The sequence below is a fragment of the Mus caroli genome, chromosome 19 (assembly GCF_900094665.2).
Source record: "Mus caroli chromosome 19, CAROLI_EIJ_v1.1, whole genome shotgun sequence".
In the NCBI taxonomy this organism is placed as follows: Eukaryota; Metazoa; Chordata; class Mammalia; order Rodentia; family Muridae; genus Mus; species Mus caroli.
In genome coordinates, this window is record NC_034588.1 from 18,074,299 (window position 1) to 18,100,584 (window position 26,286).

Here is a 26,286-nt window from a genome sequence, read left to right on the forward strand (position 1 = left end):
TGGTGACAATTGTATTTCATGGGGACAATTCAGCACTGAATAAAGATGAAAACTCTACATCCCTTTTCCATAGGTGAGATTTAGCTCCTGCCATTGACTTCCTGCAAGGTCGTGAGCAAATCTCTCTGTATTCTCATCCATACAGTGATGATATTCAGGTGGCTTAAATTTTCAAGAAGTTAATGCTTGACACACAAGAGGGCAATCAATGTTAGCCACTCTCACTCTGGTCATCAGCCCTTCGCTTCTTATTTTTTTTTAAAATACTATGTCAGCAATAGCTTCACATGCCTACTTGGACCACAGTTTTATTGTTTGTTTGTTGTTTTGTTTTGTTTTTCCAGAGCTGAGGAATGAACGCAGGGCCTTGTGCTTGCTAAGCAAGTGCTCTACCACTGAGTTAAATCCCCAACCCCTACTTGGCCCACAGTTAAGGTTCTGTTGTTTGTCTCTCAAATACCAGTGGAGGTACTAATTACTATTTGAGGAAACACTACAGAGCTCAAAGGAAACCCAATTTGTTGTAAGGGTTTATTGTTTGTTTCTTTGTTTGTTTGTTTGTTGTTTGTTGTTGTTTGGTTTGTTTTGTTTTGGTTGTTGTTGTTGTTTGAAGAACCAAGAGAGCTTTGAGTGCCACAGAATCATAAAAGAGGACAAAGTGGCTGGTATTCATGGAAAGGAGGAGCAAGCATCTGAAATAATCCCATGGAACCATGACCTTCCAGAGTACATCTTCATAATTATGTAAACTCAGCTACTTTTACTACATCTTCATTTAAGTAAAATGGCTAAAGAGTTGAAATGTTTTCAGATGCAATGATGGAGATATGGATACCGTGAGGGCCAGTATTCACCAGCACTCAAAGCTGTCTCCACGTTGCCTTTACTCTCTCAGATCCTATCCACCTCGTCAACAGCCTATAGCTCCCCTTCCTTCTGCTTTGTTTTTTCAAAGGGGTATCAAGGACTTATGGGAGACACAGAACAGCCAACAGGGGAAGGGATATGTCTCTTAACACAGCATGTTCTGAGATGCACAATATGTTCTGAGAGATACAGCATGTTCTTAGACATACATCATGTTCGGAGACATAATCATATTCTGAGACATACAACATGTTCTGAGACATGCAGCATGTTCTAGGCCTTAAATAGGGAGAATTTGTTAAGGCCTAGATAAAGTATTAAGGCCTAGATGGAATGTTAAGACCTAAGTAAAATGTTAAGTCCTTGGTAATAGTTACCTGGCTAGCCTGCCATTATAATGAAACTTTCTCATATTTTTTTGCTGTTACTAGGAATTTTTCTAATGCCAAAATTGAGTATATATTCTGTTAAGTTTTATGCCCTTGGAAACCAATTAAGATAAAAATCAGTAGAACTGTTTGTATAGTTACCCACAATAACCCTGGGCCCAAACCGACCACCCAGCAGCACTCCCTACACCTGCGTATAAGCTTTTATGGTATTAGCTGACCCTGGGATGGACCCCAACTTAAGAGAGACACTTGAACCAATGTAAGAAACTATTTAAAATAAGACTTCCATTTTGAGGAGGGGTCTAGTAAGATTTAAGTTCCCAAGACCTCCCAGGGTACTGACATCCTAGTTGGCAGAAACAGACATGTACATGTAAGTATAACTGTTACATGTACACGCACATGTACATCTTGGTTGGCAAGCGCAGACTTGAATGTTAGACAAGTCCCATCCTGGTAGACAAGTTAAGACATCGATATTACACAAGGCAAGTCCCCCGTCACAATTAAATACTCCAACCAATGGAAACAAGATAAATGTCCAACGAAGACATGTTCCTAAGGAAATCCTCTATACCTAAATCCTGATTGGTGGAATAACTTAGGACAGGTGTTTGTGAATTGGGGGTTTAAAATTCCTGTAGAATCTTAACTTGGAGTCATGATTCAGTTTCTAAGTCTGGACTGTGGCCCTGGTTGATCAATTCTGGGGTGTATGCTCAATAAACTAGACCTGTGTGACTGAGATTGGTGTTCATGTAGTTTGTGAGGTGATCCCTGTACCCCAACAAATTAAATACATAGTTTGTGTTTTATTGTGAGTTTGCATGATGGGTAAATATCACGGAAGCTTCTACATCAGAAATATAAATTTGTCTAAGGATGCTATGTCACATCTAATTAATCTGTCTCCTTACTCAGAAATAGCCAGCCTATATCTTATTCTTTACAGCTATTTCTTCTGATCCTGTTTAGTGGGTGGGTGTTTGCCTGTCAAAGGATAGGTTTCCTAGCATATTCCAGCCAAAAATGTCTTAAACACTAAGTTTGCAGAGTGTGGATTCTAAGTGTTTCAGAACTAAACCCAGATCAAGGGGGTAGATTAGGTGATTAAATGGCTCCTCAGAACCTTCTTCACAAGGAGCAACACATACCCACAAGTGTCTGCCTGTTTCTGATAGAACAAATTACCATAAACCTTGTTCACTAATAATACAACTACTTTCTCACAGTTCAGGAAGTCAGAAGTCGAAAATCAAAGCCCAGATATGGGGAGAATCTCTTTCTCTAACTTTTCTAACACTAGAGGTTGTCCACACTCCTTCAGCCATTTGCTCCTTCCTCCATCTCTAAAGTACATCATTCCAAGCTCTGCTTCCATTGTCAGATCTCTATTCTCTATCTTTGGCTCTCTGCCCCTTCTTAAGAGAGACCCCTTGTGATTTTACTAGCCTGCTTCAACTTAGTTCAGGGCCTTTCAATCTGATAAGCTCCTAAGTCTGTAAAGTGCATTTTGCCAAGTAAGGTAACAGGCTCAGAGATTCTGAGAGCTAGCAGCATGTGAACAACTTGGAAGACCCCTGTTCTACCCACTACACTGTAGCCCACAAGTATCTCTCTTTTAAATGCAGACAACTTTTATTTTTTTCTTCATGTATATTTCTAGATGTTTCTAGAAAGTCCTGAATATCTGGAAGCCAGCACTAAGGAGCTTATCTGATCCTCAAATGCTTACAAAGTAAAATAAGACACAATATTTTTTCAGACTATACGTTCTCTAGTCTATCTTCAATCACATAATTCTACTGTTGTATATAAGTTATTTAATTTTCCCTCCCAGAACTGAAATCACAATTGACTTAATTGTAGTTTCATGGACATCAGACCGAAAAATGTGAGTTTTTTTTTTTTTTTTTTTGCATTCACATTACCTTACATTGCGTTACTTCAGTAAGACTTGTGCTAATATATTGGTTTTTTTAAAAAATATTTATTTATTATTATAAATAAGTACACTGTAGCTGTCTTTAGACACACCAGAAGAGGGTGTCAGATCTCATTACGGGTAGTTATGAGCCACCATGTGGTTGCTGGGATTTGAACTCAGGACTTCAGAAGAGTAGTCGGTGCTCTTACCTGCTGAGCCATCTCACCAGGTCTATTTTCTTAGCCTACAGAAAATATTACTTTAAAAATCTGGTCAAATAATTCACAAAGACTACGTGACTGATACAGCTGAACTGCTGTCTTCTAGGAACACTAAGATATACTTAAACTTTACTGTATTTCATGAACTAAAGTTGAATGCACATTAAGCGTGCTTTCTCCAATGAGATAAAACTACAAGCTTCACAGAGCATAAAGAGTCTGTACAGAAGAGGGGGAGCTGAAGCAGCATCTCTGGTTGTTTGTGTTCAGCTTTTAATTTCCTCTATTGGACCGTAAGCAAGGAGATCTTATTTCTTTTATCTGGTAAGATATCACTAGTCATAAACCAGGGTCACTTACATAACCATTATAAAAACAAATAACTTAAAATAGCATTTCCTTTAAGGCTGAAGGGCAAATTATTAGGTAAAAATTGATATCATAAAACCACTAGAGTATTACACTCAAAGAGCACTTTTTTTTTTTTATAAAAACAAATAACACTAACTAGAGCTCCACATGAATGCCATTTGAGTCTGTATCTAAATTTGGGTGCTTTGTTAGAATATAATAGGAGGCATGGTTCTCTTCGCACGATTGTAAGCTATCTTTTTATACACGACCATAAAAGACTGTAAAAAAAGAGAAAGTGTTTATATCTGTCTCCCTGAGCTAATAAATTTGAAATTCAGAGGCAGCAAATGCTAAATCTTCAACAAACAGCCTCCATTTTTATTAATAAATAAGAGACAAAAAGCCTTAGAATTTTAAAAGAAATATTCAGCGCATTGGACCACTAAGGACAGGTACTTCTCTTTATAATGTTACCTGCCCCACCATTGTTTCCCAGCAGGGACCTCGAGGGACATCTGCAGGATGAACGAAAAAGGGTGCTCCTGTGGTGTTCCCAGAGAGCCCAGAGAGAGATTCATTGTAAGCCTTAATCATGTTGGCTTCCCACAGGGTAATATTGGCCTTCACGAGCTTCTCCTCTTCAATCTAGAAATCAAAAAAAAAAAAAATGGCAAGGAAAATAACACAGCACCGTTTCAGAGGCAATTCTGGTAATCTGCAGACTGGGAAACTGGCACACTAATGACAAGGACAATCAAGACCCTAGACTCACCTTGTTGTTAATCTCATCCATCAAGGCGAGAATGAATACATACAAGTTGCCTAGAAGAAGAGCAAAAATGCGCCCCAGGAGCCACTTCAGAGCAATGAGAGGATGGTAATCTTCTAGTTCAGCAAATAAGTCAAACAGTGTGGGACAGAACATCCCCAGGAGGGACATAACCATGTTCATCTACAAGGAGACACGGGTGGAAAGATTTTCAGAGCGGTCCCTTTAATATTTTATAAAACTAAAGATAAGCCATGCATTCTTAATATTTGGTCTCAATTAAACAAAGGCAATATCCAACTCATATTTACAGGTTGTTTATATGAGTTCGTGTGTGTGTGTGTGTGTGTGTGTGCCCATATGTTTCCTTGGTATGATTAGTGTGCAAGTTTCATCGCTCTGCCCAGAGAACACAGATGTTCTACGTGGCTGCTGATTCTGATATGTTGATGCACGGCACTTTGGAAAGTATCTGTTTGACAATGAGATGAAGAGAAAGAAAAGACTGGAAGTGACTTTTGCAACCTGTTCTCTAAATACCTGGGCTCAAACTGTTAGCCCTAAACATTTTCTTATTTCTCCCTGTACACTCCATATTTTGAGTGATTAGAACTACCAGAATATATTTAGACTATAGTTGCTATTTTTTTCCAAGTTTTTAGCTAAGAATACCTTATTAGAATGATCAAGAGGATACACAACTCAGCATGATATAATATAAAATCAGCATGAAATATTTCCAACTGAACATAAAAACTGAGCATATTCTGTGCAACCATATACAAAGACAATTTACCCTTTGTGCGGGGTTATATTTTTGAGTCCCCATTATTGTCATTTGTATCTAGAGATCAGAGTCCCTCTAAAACAGATAATAAACTAGTCCCTACAAAGACTAATTCTTTTCTGTATACTGAGATAGGCTGGCATAGAATTCACTGTGCCCAGGTGGCTTCAAACTCACTAAACCTCTATCTCAGCCTCCTGAGTGATGGGAGGAAAGCTAATGACAAGCGACCATTTATCATTTAGTGTGGTTCATTTATACTGAAATATGACCATTGTGCTATGGGCCGGAGCACACTGAACATTTCACTTATAATTGTTGTTAACATTAATGAGAGTATTTTGAAAACAAACTTGGTAAATGCTTTATGCTGGGGTTTTGTTTTGTTTTTTGGTTTGTTTGTTTGTTTTGTTTTTTCATTTAAGGAGAAAAATCCTCTACTTAATAACTGCCACTTAACAGGTTTCCATGGAACAACTAGGATACTGTTATCTCTAAATGTGTGGTTTGTTTCTGCTGTTACCACTTCTTAAGCTTCTATACTGCTTTGATGTCGAGGCTTTTTAATATTTCAATTACCACTTGCCAGCCAGGACATTTCGAAGAAACTGTACACCTCAAAATTCTTCCATCTACAGAGCTTTGAAAATTTTTTCCATCTGGAAAACCTAACCATCTCATGGCATAAAACTGTGCATGCTTTGAAAATGCCCAAATCCACATTAGTGTCATGTGGTCCACAGAAACATGTTATGAAAGGGACCAGGCTCTAGCAACAACCCAGGATGACTGAGACTCTAACACTAAATATGTACCCTAGTCACCTCTCTCCTACACAGTAATTGAAAAGATTCAATTATTTGTGAACAAAACTGGCCAAGACCTAGCCTTCCTCATTTGATAGATGAGGGTCAAAGGCTCTGTTAAGGAAGAGACTAAGGTATGTCATTAGAATTCATGTGAAAAGCCTGGAAAATGAGGCAGGCAGTATGATGCTTCCTATGAGATAGGCATAGGGACGGGGAACAAAAGAATCAGGACCTGGCATTTCAGTTATGGACGTGACATCTTTGGAGGAAGCAATGTTGGGTTATAGGAAGAGCCTTAGATTTGAAATCAAACTTCCAGGCTGACACTCTGGTTTTCCTAACTTTACCTGCCACACAATCTACTATGATCTATCTATCCTTCTCTCTGCAGCATATTTTCTTCTCCCTTCGCTATTCTAACTGCCCATCTTTGCTGACATCAAAGCCCCAATAGCACAACAGAAATGACTGCACTATAGTGGAAAATGTTCGATGCGGGTGGTTAGCCGGGGAGCAGAACGGGGAGCGGTAGGCAGAGAGCATCCTTGTCTCACACTCAGCTACAGAAGCACACAACCCACAAAACAGCAAGTCGCAGTTTCTTAGCACGTCAAAAGCATGCAGAGACGAACTTCATTTTTTTCCCACCACCCAAGGGTGTCAGGATCTTGCTGGGCAAACTCCTGGGATCGCTTCACAGCCCAAAAGATGAGGTATCCACTTGCACCAAGTGTTAGGAACACGAAGAAGTTAGCGAGAAACCTCAGGAATCTGATGAGGTGGATGTTCTCCTCCACCTGGGCGGCTCTCTCTTCTATGATGGCTTCCTGCAGCCAGGCACAGCAGAACGGGAGAGAGACACAGCCGTGAGAAGGATCATGAGATGAGAAGAAAAAGCAAAAACAAAAAAGGCATAAAAAATGGAAACTAAAATCTGAAATTCCGTAAAGTGGGTTAATATAGACAGAAAATGGCCAGTTAGTGAACTGGTAGGGCAAGAGGGTCATAAGTTTGGGGCCAGCATCTGCTAAATAGCAAGCTTGAGGCTAGCCTGGGCTACACAAGACCCTTCTAAAACATCCCAGCATAAAAATAATAACAGAGAGCAATCGAGAAAAAGAGAGAATACTCTTAAATCATAACACTAGGAGAAGCTTCATTCTAAATGGCACTCGCCCGGTCCTTTTTTTTTTGGGGGGGGGGGGAGAAGCAGGGGAGATGGAATGTAAGGCTTGACTTTTATGAAACAATATAGCTTATGCTGGCCTCGAACTCACTTTGTAGCTGAGACTGAACTTGAATTCCTGATCCTCCTGCCTCCATCTCCCAAACACTGGATTTGCACATCTGTGTAAAGTCTGCTCTCCCAGTCTTATTTCTGAAGACATTTCCTAAGGTCTTAGGATCAATTTACATACCGAGCCTACATGTTTCTGTAAATAGCTGGTGAGCACTGTCATATTATCTGAACTATATGATATTTATAACCTGTGAACTATTTTAACCAAATAGCATTATTTTATTACTAAATTTGGAGAAGAAAAGTCCCAGAGACAAAGATACAGCTGCTCTGGGTCACAGGGTCTTTTTGTCATAATCAGACTCGTGCCGACCTCGTGGTCCGCAGCAATGACGAGAGCATCTGTCTCATAACTGTCAAGATATTTGATGATTGAGGTTGAACACCTCTCTATGTTAGTCTTAGAAGTCAGCTTCTGGGGTCTGTGCCTTTACCTTAAAGTTCATTGTGATAGAGTTAAACTTGTTGTCGGCTGTTTCGGGGTTACCAATCAGATAGTCCCAGCTACAGAACACCTTCCAGCTGAAGTTGAAAGTGTTGTCATCGCCACCGCCATCGTCACCAATATTTTTGGTCATCCTGTAAAAGCAGGAGTGTAATTCAGCAGCCAGAAAGGAGAAGGAAAGGCGGGCGAGGAATGAGAAAACAGCAGTCACAGGAAAACTGGAAATGCAACGTCTGGAATACATCTCTAAATAGGCTTATTGATATAAATAGACAATGGGAACACTGATGTTTAAGTTTTATGGGTTTCATATTACTTAATTTTCTCATTCTGTGGCGATCAAAAACTACTATAAAACTGATGATTTAAATACCTATAGAGGCGGGCAGGAAGCTGACCAAATAAATCCCTTAAAGAGAGAAGGTAGGATTATTTTAAGGGTGATATACAAAGCAGCCTGAACCTTTCCTCTTCAAAGGAAACTGAGACAAAGACTGGATTGTAAAAAAATAAAAAAATTTAAAAAATTAAAAAAATTAAAAAACAAAAAAACAAAACAGTGTAATAAAAAAGTCATAGACTGAGGCCCGAATCACTGCCTTTGCTTACAGTTCATTTCCCTCACCGAGCACCATGACAGCAAAGACTTCATCCTATCCATCATTAAGTTTCCAGGCACTGGATAACTCCTTAGATTGGTTCTTGTAAAGATATTATAAATTGTTTAAAAAAAATAGAGGCCAACTTGGCACTGGGAAAAGGTTTGCCACAAAACACTTATATCACGAATAGCTTTTTGTATGCACGTATGCTATGGGATTGTTTTCCAGTCTGTCCTGACATTATAAAAGGGTTGACAATGTCAGCTTCACCATTCATCCTGGATGGTGTTTGTGAGAGGAGAATTTTGCATTTTGAAACTCCTAAGTCTAGATCCAGCTCATAAAGCAGTGACATGAAATGGAACATGACTTTAGGTCTCTCATATGTCACTGCCCTTCTGTTCCAAGCACCTTTGAAAGAAGGCCAACTGTAGTTGGAGAAGAGGAGGAGCCAGTCATGTGCTATGGTGAATCTGCCAGGAGGTCATGTTCCCATAGGCAAGGAACATGAGCCTTTCTCATGGTCTCACAGAGCCTTGAAAGGCAGCCTTAGGGTCTGATGTCATCATTAGAAACAGCGAACATTATCATCTGTGGTGGAAATATTATGAAAATGTCTTGTAATATACTTAGGTTTCATAAGCTGATATTTTAAGGAAAATTTAGCACAAGAGCCATATCAAAGCATTTTTATTCTAAAGGGTCTTAAAATGGACAAAAGATGTTATTTATTTATTTATTCACTTACTTACTTACTTAAATTATTATTTGGGGAAAACTGAGACAGGATTTTACTTTATAGTCTTGGCTGTCTCTGTTGGTCAGGCTGGTGTTGAACTCACAGACATCTACCTGCTTTTGCCTCCCAAGCACTGGGGTTAAAGGTGTGTGCCAGTACCACCCAGCAAGAATAATTTTAATATAGATTGTAAAACTATAAGAGGCCTTCTGTAAAACTATAAGAGGCCATCCAGAAGAAGGTAGAGATACATCTTTGTCACTATGCGATGGATAGATGTATCTTCCTCAGAGATTAGGAAAATGAAAATGCAGGTAGAGCGATGGTTCCCAACCTTCCTCGTGCTGTGACCCTTTAATAGAGTTCCCCATGTGCTGACCCACATTAACTAAGTTAATTCATAACTGTAATGTTGCTAATGTTATGAATCATAGCATAAATATCTGTTTTCCAATGGTCTTAAAAGACTCCCATGAAAGGGTTATTACACCCCCAAGGGCTCATGACCCCACAAGTTGAGAATCACTTAGAGACTGGTGTTCAAAACTCCGTTCTGGCCATGTGAGCTTGGCCTGGTCATAAAGCCACTGAACCTTAAATTTTCCATCTACTCTGTGAGAATAACTGATATGTCCTCAGCTCACTTCACAAAACAGCCTGGAGGAACAAACTGGTCCAAGGGAAGGCGAAGAGCACAGGTGGAGAATAGTAAGAGAACTTTTCACCTACAAAAACAATGGTTTGAAACAAGTCCTAAGGGCAGATGGTCTTCAGTGCTCGTTTATTTTATAGTCTGTAAAATAGTATTACAGTTGCTTTGTAATGTTTGGGAGGTGAAAGGTTTTCTCTGGAGATGGAGCTCCGTAGAGTACTCGCCTCGCATGCATGAGGCTTTGCCTTGAATCCTCAGCATGACATAAACCAAGCATGGTTGTACATGCTTGTAATTCCATCACTTTGGAAGAAATAACTTCCTCCAGGTCAGCCTGAGATATATGAGACCCTGTCTCAAATAAATAAATAAATAAATAAATAAATAAATAAATAAATAAATAAATAAAAAATACAAGAACTATAAAAAACTGGAATAACTAATGGTTTTTTGTTTTTTGATTTTGGTTTTTGGTTTTTTGGGTTGTTTTGTTTTGTTTTGTTTTGTTTTGAGACAGGGTTTCTTTGTGTAGCCCTGGATGTCCTGGAACTCACTTTGTAGACCAGGCTAGCCTCAAACTCAGAAATCCATCTGCCTCTGCCTCCTGAGTGCTAGGATTAAAGGCGTGTGCCACCATGCCCGGCCCATAACTAACAGTTTTAATGATACATGGTAAGTACATGTTAGGAAAATAGGTTTTGTTAGAGATTCAGAAATATGGAGATTACCAACTTTCCTACTTTAAAAAACTACTTGTGTTTATGCTTATATCAGTTTATGATATATGTTGGTTTAGGATACATACAAGCTAGTATATGTAGATAAAACTTTAACATCATTTACAGCTTACATGAAACAATATAAGGCACAGGAGGATGTTTTAGTCTATTCTATGAGTACTATTATTGCCAGACTCCTAAACAGAAGTGAATATAGGCACTTTCAGGGCGACTTGCAGTAAGGAAGCCTTGGGAAAGCCTTCCGGGCTAGGGTGGCATTAATAAGCTCCTTCTTCAGCATGCCATCAATGAATTATTCAGGTCTTTCCTGCAGTTTGATAGATGTGAGCTGTGCCAGTTAAATCCAGAAATTTTGGCTTATAGAATTGCTTTGGTAAGAACATCTAGATTTGAGAAGTAAATCACTTTCAGTTTGAGATTATTAGCTTCAAACACTAGAGAAAATGATGGTTTCCTAGCCACAGTGAGCATTACAGCGTTCATCTGTGCTAGTCTGCCTTTAAAACATATGTATTGCATTTATGATAAGGGTTTCAGGTCTTTAAAGAGGGAGGAGATAACAGAAAATTAAGGCAGCCAACCACTCATTTGCCAAGAATTCCCATGACCTTCAGACCTAAAACAGGAGAGTCCTAGGCTAACGAAGAATTCTACTTTGAACACTCAAAATAATATCTTTTTTATTTTACTTTCTAACTTAGATCATTTAAAGTAGATTTTCCTCCCACTTTGTGGGTAAGGTTTATGAAGTACAGGCAAGGTGACAATGCTATTATATACCCTCCTTGACTTTAGTAGTCAGGTCCTGTGGTGCTTTGAATAAGCTTGGTCCAGGGAGTGGCCCTATTCTGAGGAAGTATGTCACTTTGGGAGTGGTTTTGAGACCTTCTTCCTAGCTGCCTGAAAGTCTTCTCCTAACTGCTATAAGATCAAGTTGTAGAACTCTTGGCTCCTTCTCCAGTGCTATATCTGCCTGGACCCTGCCATGCTTCTTGCCATGATGATAATAAACTAACCTCTGAACCTGTAAGCCAGCCCCAGTTAAATGGTGTCTCCTATAAGCATTGCCTTGGTCATGGTGTCTCTTCTCAGCAATGGAAACCTTAAGACAGGTCCCTGTCTATTCAAGTGATGAATCCCATAAATCCACTATTATCCCAATAGTACAGAGGATTCAAGTAGGAGGTGGCAATAGAAAACATGACAAATGATTTCAACAAGATATCATGACAACATGTATCATGACAAGATACAAACATTCAGATATCATCTATTCTTCTACCAAATATTGTTTCCAATGTTGGCAGTGGGAGTGGAAGCCATGAATATCCTGATAGAGCCAGAACTTTCAATCACTTTAATCCCCAAAGCTCCATGACAAGAAGAGGCCCAAAATCAGACTGGCCTGGCTCAAATACAAATAATTTTGAGAAGAGAAAGAAGAGTTAGTACCTAGCCACCATCTTAAATGGTTATCTTTGGGCAAACTTGAAAGACCAGCCATACCTCCTGGAACATCTTTAAAATGTGAGCTCTCCAAGAGCAAGAGTTTGCCAAGCACCAGAAATATGATCCATGGGCAGTACAACAGACATCAATGACCTAGTAACTGTGCCCAGAATACATAGAATACCACATCGATAATTTTATGTGGATAACATGATGAAGTGTTAATACTCAAAAAATAAATTCTATTATCAAAATTACATTTATTTTCTCTGTATTACCACTAAAAACATTTCACATCTATTGTGTTTGCCTTATTCAATACCTTGAATTTAAAGAATCTAAATTTTAAATAATTTGAATTCACTTCCCAGAATATTATTTTAGTCGTTACAGGTCTATTAATGCAAAGCATAATCCTAGGTAATGACTTTTTATTCAGGTGTGGGGACAGAGCCTTGCAAGTACTCTCCCACTGATTGTATTTCCATCTTTGGGTACTGCCACCTTCTGACCCTGTGAAGTGAGTGCCCCAAAGACCTGTGTTTGTGACAAACACTTTTGTTTTGAGGATGTAATCCGTTAACATGGGTGCTGATTCACCTCTACACACTTACCATTCTCTAAACCTGAAATAGTATCAAAATTATACCCAAATCTCAAAATGATTCTAATTGATTCCATAAATTAGATTAAAAACTTACGCTTTGAGGACAACCAGAAAGCTGTATCCAATGCACATAATCCCCACCAGGAAGTAGGAAAGAGGTAGCCGGAAATTCAGCCATCCGATCGTGCGTTTATTGTCATAATAGCCATAAAAGAGGACAGAGTACTGTGCCAGGCCCTGAAATCCAACAACAAAACCACTTAGCAGATGTTGTGAAGAGCAACACAAAGGAAAAAAAAATGGACTTTAAGAGGTTCTACCCAGCAGCTGACTCAGACAGATACAGACACTCACAGTCAAACAGTGGGTAGACTCATATGGAGGAATAGAAGAAAGGATTGTGGGGCCCGAAGCGGATAGGAATCCACAGGAAGACCTACAGTGTCAACTAATCTGGACCCTTGGGGCTCTCAGAATCTGAACCACCAACCAAAGAGCATACACAGGTTAGACCTAGGCCTCCCTGCTCATATGTAACAGATGTGCAGCTTGACCTTCATGTGGGTCCTGAACAACTGGAATGGAAGCTATCCCAAAAGCAGTTGCCTGTGTGTGGGATATGTTCTACTAGCTGGGCTGCCTTGTGTGGTCTCAGAGGGAGAGCAAATGACTAGCCTGGCAGAGACTTGAAGTGTCATGGTGAGGGTTGGGTGGAGATACACACCTGCTCAGAAGAGGGGAGAGGGGATGGGGGAAGGATTGTGAGAGGGAGTGACCAGGAGGGGAACAGTGATCAGGTTGTAAAGTGAATTAGTAAAAAAGAAAAAAAATGAAATTTAAAAAAATAAATAAAAAATAAAATTTTTCTTATAAAAGAAAAAAAATAATAGTGTGATATTAATTTTGACTGAGTTCACAGTCTGACATGAGCCCTATTGTTTTGTTTCAGAGAGTTAATGTCTCAGTTGTCATTTTGATTGACAGCTTCTTGATTCAGCTGAACTTCCGTGACATCTAAATGATAAAATTTTAACCAAGTGTAGGTTGTCCCCAATGTGGAGCTATTGCTGTAAAATGTCCATTGAGTTAAACATCAAAACAATTGTCATGGTACCACTTAAAGAATTTGCATAACATACATGTAGGGGAAATCTTGAACTGAGTGTCCATTTACTGACACTTCAGACATAATTAGATCAGTCCCCCCTTAACCATAGAGGCTGTGTCTCAGATATCTCTTAGCACAAGTAAGCAGGTGAAATGATATTGGAACCAATGGGCATTCTTTGGGCATACTGATACCACTTCTTCATAACAGCCATACTCATCAGTGCAATACATCATTCCTCCCCCAAATTATCTGTCCGGGTACATCACCATCTCCTGAAGTCATCAAATGGTCCCCCTTCTTGCACACAGAACCTGGAATTATTATGATGCTACTTTCTCTACTATCACCTTTCTCTCTCACACTTTCAATTCTGAAGCATTCTTTCCATAACATCATATCACATATCCACTCCCTAGCTCCTGTCTCTCATCTCTTTGAGAATCATGTAACTGTTTTGCTTTGTGAAATAATTGGACAGTTTGGGTTCTTTTTTGTTTTGGTTTGTTTTGTGTTTTTGAAATCAGGTGACTTATTTTTGAAACTCTTACAAAAGCCAGTTGGCTGTCTTAGATATCATTTACATCAGCCCAATGGTAGGACCGTAAGACCTACCAGTATAGGAGGAGGACATGGTGGTACAGCAACATAGAGAGACAAGGAAGAAAGTGCCCTGGGTAGTAAGTCTTAGAAGGAGAATGAAGAGAGGAATTAAGAAAGATGACTTAAACAAAGATGATGGCTAGCTCAAACATGATGCTAACAAGGGCTGAAAACTAGTTTTCAACTTTTGTCATTAGTACCCTAAGAACCAGCAGAAAATAAAATGTTCACACACACACACACACACACACTTCAAATGAGTTTGGGGATTTACCTAAGGCAACATGAGATGAAAGGACTATAGGCAAATAACCATCTGCTAAGCCCCTCTGTACTCTATAGGTCAGTGTATTCACTATTTTTTAATCTTAAGAAATGGAGCCCATCTGTGACAGTTAAGTCTGTGGGTGAATGGTTGCTGGAAATCCTGTTAAACAGTTTCTGGTGTGTCATTGGATGTGTTTCTCATGAGATTAGCATCGGTGTAGGTGAACTTAGTAAAGCAAATCACTGTTACCAGCATCCGAACACCACATTCAATGAGACCCTGAGTAGAATAATGATGGACAGAGAAGAAATGTGCACCCTGCATTACCTGTCTCAATGCCTGAGCTGGGCAGCCTCTTCTCAGCATGTCCTACCCTCAGACTGCAGCTCACATAGTGAGTTTGCAGGTGCTCATGGTACTTGGACTTAATCTACAGTCTTCAGAGGTCTCTAGCTTATAGATAGAAGATTATGGGATGTCTCGGCCTTGATAATTGTGGATCAATTTTGTAAAATGATTATCTTCATATATATTATATATGAGTGTACTATAAATAATGTTCCATAGGCTTTATTAATTTTTTAATTGTGTGTAATATATAGACTCATATATAAAATGTAAACTATATTTCCATATATATTGGTTATTGATTATATACCTGGCAAACCTTGGCCAGTTCAACCTATCAGAATATTTGGAGTTAAACAATTCATATAAGCTTCTATTAAGGAGTAAGGGGCTAATTTATGTCCAATAAGAAATCAAATAGGGTAATTGGGCAAAATGCCAAGAATACATAAATCTTCACACCAGGGGACTGTGTGCTGGTGGGAGTTTCTGGCTCGCTCTTGCATGCTGAGTTGTTTTACATTCATCTAGTTAAGTTCTCTTCTTGCCTGTCCTAAGCCACTGTGCTGGTTTCTTTGTGTCAAAACAATGAGAACAGAATCTGATGAGACCAGACATTTGACCTCTGTTCAGTTTAAAGACTACATCCTCAGCTCTTTATTTGTTTGTTTATTTTTTATAAGCATGGGACAACACATGACATTTTCTACACCATTTATTTTTCTCAGCAACCAGCCCTTATCCATTTCCTAATGCAACCCTGTAATACTCGCTACAGTAACTGTATCAGCTGATATGTTTTGTTGATAATTTAGAAGTAGTTGGTCACATTATTTCTTCCTATAGGACTGACTAGTGAACCCTGAGAAGCTGTCGTTTCTGGGTCCTGCATTCTTCCTCACCCGAATATTTCTTTCACAAGTATAAATTCTCTAAGTATAACATCCCCGGCCTTTCTCAAATTCCTCACTGCAGCCCAAGAAGCAGAAGCAAGTCTGAGGGTAGAGCCGCTGTGGTAAGAGAGAGCTCACCCTTGCCCTCTGGGAGCACACACTGGCTTTGTCTGCCCATGCAAATGGACACCTGCCCCGGCACAAGGTTTGGCTGCGAAACCTTCTTTTCCATAAAAGATACTGCACTTTCACACCTGGCTTAACTTTATTGTTTCCTCTAGTTAGTTCACAACTTAGTTAGATAATGGAGAAGTTATTTACCACAACATTGCCCCTCAGCTAACACATATGAATATTCAGTAGCTGCAACCCTGAGTCATATTTTTCAGGTGAACAAATTCGACCTTAAAAAAGTTATGTAACTCGAGGCAGTTTTTCCACACACCCCATGCATATGACTACTGAGCTTCTCAATTCTCCTGTGCTTTCTGTCTCCCAAGATGTGGATTGCATGAGCACCATATCTTCACAGGGAAAGAAAGAAATAAGACAGGGCATTATCATCAATCTAACAGGAAATGGTCCTTGGACATGTTATTTTTTGAAAAGGTTTCAAAGTGTTTCATCGCCATGTCTGTAAATATCATAGACTGACGTCTTTTATAATTTATAATCACAATATTATCAGGGCTAAGAAGACATTCTGAAACAGCATGAGAAGAGACCAGAGTGCATCAAGAGCAGCTGGCTAGGTCAGCACAATAGTTACTGAAGGCAGCTTGCTCATCTACAGCATGTCCCATTCAACATCCATTCAAAGCTGTCACTTCATAAATAGTAGATTGTACCAATGTAGGGGAGAGTCTTCTTGATGCTCATGTGTATGGGGCGAAGGGGGATGTGACAGTACTGGTTATTCACAAAGCTTCCTTCTATTCACCTATTGCTGCCCATGCAATCAAGTGTGTACATGAGCATTGCTAAATTTAATTTTAATTTCAAAAGATGCATCAAATCCATCTTACGAGAATAGTGATGGTGAAATACCAGTTGAGAGTCCTAGGAGAGGAACACCCCCCACCCCCAGCCTTGCAGTGGGCAAGCCACGTGTCTTTCCCCTCCCCTTAAAGGCTTTAAACTATAGCAGCGCACATCTGGAAGTGACCAAAATAGCAATGACTCCTAGGCCAGCCAAGGCTATATTCAGTTGCTCTGTTAGTTGGCCCCGGTTTCCCTGCAGGAGAATTCTCTGCTCCACCCCCAAATCTGTGACAGAGACACTACAGCCACAGCCAAGCTTCAAATCAGCACAGAAAATTCCTTTCTAGTTCTGGGCAGTATGTTTGTGTGTTGTTGAATAAAACCAGTCTTGAAGACTGCAATTGCGCTGGTCCATAGTCACCCAAGTATTGCCACAAAAAGAGAGAAATCTACAAGGTTTTGATTATCTTGTCACTAGGAATTAACTTGTGTGTTTGTATAATATTTACCGAGAACTCAGAATTTGGCAAATACAACACAAGAGATAGAGGAGAAAACTGGATTAGTGCCCTCCTTAAGAGTTCTGCATGCAAAATATCCACATTAGAAGTATTGGTGATTTCATATAATGCTAAATAAATACTCCCTCCCTGTTAAAGGCAAAACGCTATCCTGAGGACGGTAAGATTTAAATTTCACAATTTTTAGCAGCTCATTAATTTACAGTAACTGCCAAACAACTATTTTGTAGGCAAAAAAAAAAGCTACAACTGATAGACAATGGACGTAGGTTTTTATGAAGCATGCCACTGAAGTGGGCAGTTCTGCAGGAACTGAGTCTGTCCACCATTTCCATACTGAGGTTTTTTGGGTTTGGGGTTTGGGGTTTTAGGGTTTTTGTTGTTATTGTTGTTGTTGTTTGTTTGTTTGTTTGTTTGTTTAATCTTTTACCTCTTCCAATTAATTAAGAAGGTTTGGGAGTATGGGAGAAAGAGATGGGCAAACTCATTTACTGTCTAAAAGAAACAAAGAATGTGGAGGCTGAGAACACCCAACAGGAGCCTCAGTTAATGTCACAAAACAGCCTGATCCTATGGACAATAGCGGGGAGCTACCCTAGCTTTCTCTGTGTTACCAATCAGACCCACTATCTTCCACTTCTAAGCTTCCAAGCTTCCTTTGTTCTTATGGAAATGCAGACCCCAAAACCTAGACCAGACACTGCAGGGCTCTTCTTTGTTTGTTTCTTTTGTTGGTAGCATTTTAATTAGCATACAGGGTAATGAGCTTCTCTGCAACACTTTCTCATTCATTGTCTCTGTTGTCTTCCCCAGCCCTTCCCTGTCCCCGGGTCCCCTTCTGTCTACTCTCCCCACTGGCTCTTTTGCAAGTTCCATGTTGTTCCTCTTCTGCCCTTCCCAGCCCTATTCTAAGACCACTTTTTCCCTGTTCTTGGCCCCTACACCCACACACAAACATACACATCTTTCTGAGTCTCAAAACTTTGCTTAACAGAATACTTTCCAGTTCTTTCATTTTCCTCTGAATATTGTGACTTCATCTTTCTTTACAGCCGAATACAATCCCATGGTGTATACACCCCATTTTTCTTACTTGTTCATCTATGGCTAACAACAGTGACAACAAATACTGGCAAGGCTGTGGAGAAAGGACTCCTTGTGCACTACAGTGGGACTATAAATCCTTGTAGCCACTATGGAAATAAGTACAGAGGCTTCTCTAAAAACTCAAAATAATATTAGCACATGACACAGTTATACTACTCCTGACATATACTCTGTGCCCTACCATGATGACACTCGCTATATGGTTCTTGATGCATATTGTGTCTATTAGAGAGACGAAGCAGGGCTTAGCCTCCACAGACTATTTCTTTAGCAGATTATTATCAAAGGCTCCATTTGTCAAAGCTGTGACAAAAATCATTTGTTTGGTTGTCTACCTGTGGATCGATGCCCTTGTCTCTCTGCCTCCTGAGCAGGCCAGAGATGTTGTTACATCTTTCTTTGGCTTCTGACTTATCCACATCAGAGTTTTATCTTTGGAGCATTTATATTTTTCCCTCCAACAAAAGAGAACATTTCCTTGAGCTAGATACTCAAAGCAGGTGTTTAAAACATCTGCAATGTGCAGATAAATAATTTAATTTAGCTTTTCTATCAGCCTGGTATGTTATTAATAAATTATTTTACATGTGGCTGTCAAGAGGTCAGGGGAGGTTGTCTGGCATCTTAAAGGTAGTGTGTAGTAAGATTCCAAGTAGAGTGTGTGTGAATCCCATAATGGTCTTTTTCTTTTTCATTAATTGCACTGTATCATAGATAACTTGTGCATTTTGTAGAAAGTTCTTGCATTTTCCTCCCCTTGGACCACCATGCCCAGATACTTTGTGCCCATAACAAATACTATGAGCCCATAGCCCAGTGTCGGTGGCATATCTCATTCCATCATGATGATCCACAGATGAGGATTAACACATTTTAAATAGTTTCCCAAATTGGCTTCTTTCTCCTTTCTCAAGGTACCATGTTACCTCTGCTAGAAACCTGGTAATTTATATTGTTGTCTCATTTTTATCCATAGCCTATATCCAGTCACTAGCTAAATCCTATTTTCTGCCTCATTTTTCCATTGTACAGAGATCCCATCACTGCACTGCTGCCTTTTGATGGTTCCTCGCGTGACTTTAAAAGGTCATCATCTGATAGGGACTGGGAAATGGTTCAGTTCTGAAGGGTCTACCATGAGAGCATGAGAACTTGACTTGTAATCCCCAACATTCCCACAAATGCTGAGTCTTGGGTTGAAGAGGTGGCTCAGTTGTCAAGAGCACTTGCTGCTCTTGCTGAAATCTTAGTTTAGTTCTTTACATCCATGTCAGATAGCTCATAACCACCTAAAACCCCAGTTCCAAGGAACTTAATGCCTTCTCAGTCTTCCATGGGCACCTGTACACACAAGGTGCATATATAGAGAAACAGGCAAACATATAAACATTAACAAAAACAAATACATTTTCCTAAGGTCACACATACGTGAGCACACACACACACACACACTTATAATCACAAGGGTCTTCACTGGCTATCTCTATGTGTGTGCAAAATGCTTCAAGACCCTTCTGTGCCATCTCTTATCTCTTGAATACAGTCAGTCTCTGAGCATCCTGAAATTGTCTTCCTGGGCTGTGGCTTCTGCTGACTTTTCAAGAGCCAGTTCTTAAAGAGAAAATTTTTCTCAGGATCTGCAGGTACACTGAGCCCCATGAGTTAACAGCCCTCCTCTAGTCCTCTTCTCTTTTCCAGTTGGGAAAGGTGGACTGGCTTCTCTGCTTGGTAAACTGAAATTTCCTGGAGTGGTTCAGCCCAAAGAAGGTCCATTCCTTCTCTAGGGAATAAGCACACCTCAGGGTCAAGTGGCCTAACTAATAGTTCCATATTAGTAAGACAATTAGGCTATGGGTCTCAAATTGGTCCTCTAATTAGGTCTCTGTAAGCAGTGAACATGGAATTTTTTATGGCTATCTGCCTCTCCTTTCCAAACAAATTATTCAAAACTAGGATAGGAAATAACAACAGTTTGACAGACTTCTCTCAAAACTCTATTTAATAAAATTCCAGTAAACCTGAACATTGGCCCCATAAAGAAACAGCATTGTACTTTAATATGCCCAAAAGATGGATCTGATCATTTGAAAATGTAGCCTTGTGTAACAACTGTTGGTTTTCACAGCCAATTAGACTGTAGCGTCACCATGGGCAGGGAACATGTTCATTGCTTAGGCTCTCCAGTTTCTCGCATTCGATTTGTTTGGCAATGGCTAAGTCAATAAAGAAATTGCTTTCCGTGATGATTAGCAGACCTCAGTCAGAATAAGCATCTTTAGATTGCCACCTAAATCATTCATCTCTGCTTATTCATATTAATAAATCACAGGTTATCATTCAACATAGTAACATGACAAGTAGAATCTTATGCTCAATATTATGAATTAAAACATCAAAAAGTATCTAAGAGACACTAAAGTTACAAAAAAGAAGCTAATTTGTCTACATCATCTAAAACTCATATCTGAAAAAAAAAATTGAGAGGATGTCAGAGTTGGAAAGATGCTCTCCTGTGTAGTTTCTTTCCACCAGCTGGGGAAGAAGCTTCTAGACAGAGCATCTGCCTATACACGTACAAGATATATAAGACTCTGGTTTTGATCTCTGGACACACACACATGCATGCACACGTACATATATACACATGCACATACACACACTCATACACAGATACGCACGTGCTTTTCCTTTGTTCTGCACATTGGAGGTTAAAAAAAAAGTCATATTAAGGAGTCTTTCTGGTTGATTGACTTCTAAATGTATGAACCTAAGTTAGTAGGATGTGGGGTTGTAATCTAATATATTGGTGTTTAAATGTGCCAGGTGAATGCTGCTTTTCACACAGCCCAAGTCACTGATCACCATATACTGATGGACTGCTCTCCACTCTTCAGCTTGCCCACCTTTATTCAGTTCCTGCTCCTCTCAAAATTTAAGCCTGATGATGTCGTGATTCATCAATAACCTGCTTAAACTACTTTGAGTTACTACTCTAAGGGGTAAAAAAAAAAAAATGTTCTGGATTTGAGAGGATCTCACATGCTTTCACATTCTCTTATCTTCCCCAACACAAGCTAATTGCTATTCTCTTCTACTTACTAGAGTGTCCCACCTTTCTCAGGTCAGGACATCATGCAGATTCAGGGTTATTTTCTCAGAAATCGCTTTTCCTTTTATTCACTTCTTTCCCTTCCCTATGCCAGTTTCACCAGTACAATTCTTCTGAAACTAGATGTCTCTTAGTCTGGTTGTTACTTTGTGTTTGTGTGTGTGTGTGTGTGTGTGTGTGTTGTGTGTGTGTGTGTGTGTGTGTGTGTGTGTGTGTGTGTGTGTGTGTGTGTGTGAGTGAGTGTTATTTGACTGCTCTGCTAAGGTTTTATATTCGTGAAGACAAAGGCTTGGTTTGGGCTTTGCTCATCTTTGCTTAATGCCTGTCACCTGGCCAATGCTTATTGAATGTTTGCAGAATGATGCAAAAGGAGACTCATTTCTGTTATTACACACAAAGAAATAATCTTGTAGTCCTGATGTAAGTACAGCAGGCACCCGCCTCCAAAGCCATCTCTTCCCAGGAACCCTCATCTTTGTCTAGCCAGGTGTGGTTTGACTGAAGTAATAGAATCTGGTATTTGTTGCTAAAGTAAAGGAAGCCAAGATAGGGTGTGGCATTCCCAATTCCACAAGTCCTGGACAACATGAAATCTAAAAGCAGACCAAAGAACCACTTTCACCAATTACACAGGTTTTAATGAAGTCTTCAAGTAGCAGGATAAGAAACTAATGAACCAAGAGAAAAATTTAGGATGTAAAGCAGGATTTCAGTTTTCTCCTCCTTGACTGAACCTCTATGAGCCTATTGAGTAAATTGCACCAGATCTTGAGGAAATGAAGCAAACACGTTAGCCAAGGAGTAACATGCCTCAGATACTGCTACACATCTGTCCCCACGTGCCTGGATAACATTCTACCCTGTTCCATGCAGGCTATGAGAATGTCATCAGACACTCAGATGAGAAGACCCTCACCTCTTCCAGTCATAGAATAAATAGCTCAGGGAAGACCCACATCTCCAGGGAAAGGGAAACCTACAAGCTTGTTTTTCTCCACAAGAAGCTTAACTATGGGTCATGTCACCAAAGGAGGATTATGTAGGTCTGCTGACCTAGTCCTGGACTAAGCCCAAACAATGGCTATGCCAAAACATGCATGTTGCCTGTATTTTAAACCTGCTAAAGTTCAACAATGGAGATACTAAGTGCTCTGAGGAAGGTAAAGTCAATGACAGGCTGAAAGACTCCTTGGGTAGAGGTATGCTGCTTAGAGCCCCTTCCAGAGACAGCCTCCAGCTTTCACACTTTGGATCCCACCAGAGTACAACATGATGCTTCATACTGAGTCCACATACAATGCATAATACCAGTCCATTAATTGAACATATGGGACATCTATGATAGAACCAAGTTATGGTGGATATGGTGGTTTGAATAGGAATGGCCCCCATAAACACATTCATGTGTTTGAGTGCTTGGCAATAGGGAATGGCAATATTCACAGGTTTGGCCTTTTGGAGTAATTGTGGCCTTGTTGGAGAAAGTATGCCACTTTGGAGACAGGCCTGGGCAGTGTCATGCTTCCCACCATGATGATAACGGACTAAGCCTCTGAAACTCTAAGCCAGCTCAATTAAATACTTTTTCTTTATAAGAGTTGACTTGATCATGGTGGCCCTTCACAGCAATAGAAACCCTAAGACAGTGGAGCAATACAGATTCTCCCAAATAGTCTTTCCTCTTCAGTTTTTTTATTAGATATTTTCTTTATTTACATTTCAAATGCTATCTGGAAAGTTCCCTATACCCTCCCACCCTGCTCCCCCTACCCACCCACTCCCACTTCTTGGCCCTGGTGTTCCCCTGTACTGGGGCATATAAAGTTTGCAAGACAAAGGGGCCTCTCTTCCCAGTGATCCACCTCTGATGCTTTACTTATCTAGCTTTTGCTTCCTTCTCCTTTCTTCTCCATTAAGAATTTCCCTCAAAATACCCTCTCATGTATGATAGTTTTGTTGCCTATTTCTCAAGACTTTTAAAGCCATTTGCCTTTTAAAATTGACTCCCTGAAAATAAAGATGCATTTGAACTACTGAAATATAGAATATGTTATTCTACATGGATGACACAAAAATCTCTCAGAGTGTGGTCAATACAATAAGAAAAGAAGAAACTGACATGAGCTGCATCCCAAAGAAAGCACAGTTACTCTGAAACGTTATTTAACAGAGATGTTGACACTGGCTAAAAAAGAAACCAACCCCTATCTATGAGCATCCCTACTATTGCAAACCAAGGTCCTTTGAGGACAAGCTTCAAGGTGGGGATATGACAGAACCAGGCTTGAAATGAGATATTAAAGTAAAACACACAACTTGACAAGGAAGTCCACCAGACTTCAGTTAGAATTGCACTGTATCCTTTAACTATCTGTGTTGCCTTTGGCAGCTGTAAAAATATTAATAGCCTCTATCTTGAAGGCTGGTTATGAAGATAAAGTGTGATGTTAGATGTCAAATTTAATGTTTATGATTATGTTATCTCTTCTCTCCTGACCTTTTAAAGCCTTCTTCTAATTCCCACATCCTTATGACCCATGGAAAATGGAAGGCAACGTTGATTCATTATTTAGCCATCCACACTCTACAAGATGCTCTCAAGCGGAAAAGCTGACTGCATTCCCTTTTATTCTAAGCATGTTTCTTCAATGCTGTGATCTCAGTGTTTGTTGTCAGCTTAAGCACCTTCCAAATTCTACCTTGCCCTTCCTTTCTTCTCCTTACTATGATATGGAAGCTATGGTTTCTCCCCCTTTCCCCACCTCATCCTTGTGTCTTTAAGTATCCTGTCAACAGAGATGTCTTCTTTGTTACCAATTGCTGCCGTCTGTATCTTGTCTCCCCTCACCTCCCAAAGCCCATGTGTGAAATGTCCTCAGTCTGATACTGGTGGGATATAGTCTCTAAGTGGAGATGCTTGTTGTGAACATCAGAAAGAAAATTCTTCAAGGGTATTGTCTCTTCTTCCTCTTTTTTCTTTGAGGCATGAGGTGAGTTGTTTGTTCCACAACCCACTCCCTACCATTGTCATCAGATGCTCAAAGCCATAGTTATACCTGACCTTGAAACAGACTCTCCAGAACAATAAACAAAATAAGCCTTTCCTCAATAGTAATTATCTCTGTATAAATTAATAATCTCTACATAAATTAATATTCTCTTGTAGTGACAGAATGATGATTAACATAGACCTAAATTCAATTTTTCTAATCCTACTAATTCTGGTTATAACATTTCTGCCTATTTTGTTTATAGCATACATATTAGTCTATTTCTTGCAATTTTAATAAAATAGATTTCCCTCCTGAATAGTAAGACCTATCATTTGGTGCTCAATAAAAGGATCAAAACTATCTTGCTCTGTAGATGATAATTTGTGACTCTGAGGAATCATAAAATAAGCTACTCTCACATGTGTTACACGATACTTGTCTACTACTAATTAAAGACATTGATAAGTTGAAGAAAATGCTTCCAAGTGACAGAACTAAACTGGAATTGGAGTTCCAAGATTCCCAAATGAGGTTTAGTAAATTAGAAGCTACTTGGAACATCCCACTCACTTAACAGGTTTTCTCACCCTATTTAGTAGATTCTTCTACCACAAGAGGTCATACTTGCATCTGCTTTTACTGTTTTGTAAATGCAGACTTAAGGACTTTCTTTTCTTCCTTCGTCTGGGTAGAATGGTCTAGCTAAATTGACATGGAGAAAATAATCTAAGCCATGGTCGTCTCTATCCTAGACCTGAGCACACTTTGTAGGAGCTGCCTTTGGCTACTTAGTGGGTTCTTCCACCATCCTCCACCTCTTCTAGTATTTCAAACCTCTAAACACTAGATAAGAGACAGAGAGAGAGAGAGAGAGAGAGAGAGAGAGAGAGAGAGAGAGAGAGAGAGAGAGAGAGNAGAGAGAGAGAGAGAGAGAGAGAGAGAGAGAGAGAGAGAGAGAGAGGCAGACAGAGACAGAGACAGAGACAGAGACAGAGAGATTGAGATTCCTCAATAAAGTCCAGGTCAGAAAGGGGGCAATGTTATTGTTAAACTACTTCCTACTGATTAAAGGCATTAAGGTCCTTGGGACAAGCATTATCTTCATTGTCATAAATTTTTGTTGTCTTTGCACACAATTACTTAACAAGCTGTAACCATGAACAACCAACAACCAAAACACACCAACCCCATCTCTCAGGGCCTATGCATGTATATACCTTCTGAAGAGGCCCCAGAATTCCAAGCATCACACAATCACAGAAACTACCTTCATCTGGCAAAATCACTCCCCTGCCAGAGCCCAAGGCAAACATAATCAGCTGCGGTGAATAATTTGAAGAAGCTGCATATCCCATACCTGGGATTAAAATGAAAATATATCCTTATATTTGTGTTTCTTAAACCAAAACACACTCCAGAATTGTCACTACACAGCTTTTCTTTCTGGTGTGTCGTGGGAGGCCAGAAGGCAGAGCTCTCTCTTCTCCTCTGAGGAAGTGTGGTAGGATTCTGGACTCACCTTGTGATATAAAGAAAATTGATCTGTGAAGTCGCATTCAGATGGTTGAGTCAAAGACTAGGCAAGAAATGTAAGTCTGTCTTTGCACTTGAGGAGCTGATTTGGAAACTGCAAGTTTACTATTAAAGTTGATAATGGGATCAAACCACTTCTATTCCTTCCCTCTGGGGTAGACA

At 39.7% G+C, this 26,286-nt stretch overlaps 1 protein-coding gene across 1 annotated transcript in view; it reads right to left on the reverse strand.

The window, feature by feature from the left end:
- The window catches only part of Tmc1 (transmembrane channel like 1), a 120,598-nt gene that overhangs the window by 31,945 nt on the left and 62,367 nt on the right, over positions 1-26,286 (reverse strand). Inside the window, exons 8-12 of the mRNA XM_021152462.1 lie at positions 12,755-12,897; positions 7,861-8,005; positions 6,759-6,953; positions 4,534-4,713; positions 4,236-4,406 (exon numbers count right to left, since the gene is read on the reverse strand). Of these exons, the coding sequence (XP_021008121.1) occupies positions 4,236-4,406; positions 4,534-4,713; positions 6,759-6,953; positions 7,861-8,005; positions 12,755-12,897 (834 nt within the window). The remainder of the gene's footprint in view (positions 1-4,235; positions 4,407-4,533; positions 4,714-6,758; positions 6,954-7,860; positions 8,006-12,754; positions 12,898-26,286) is intronic.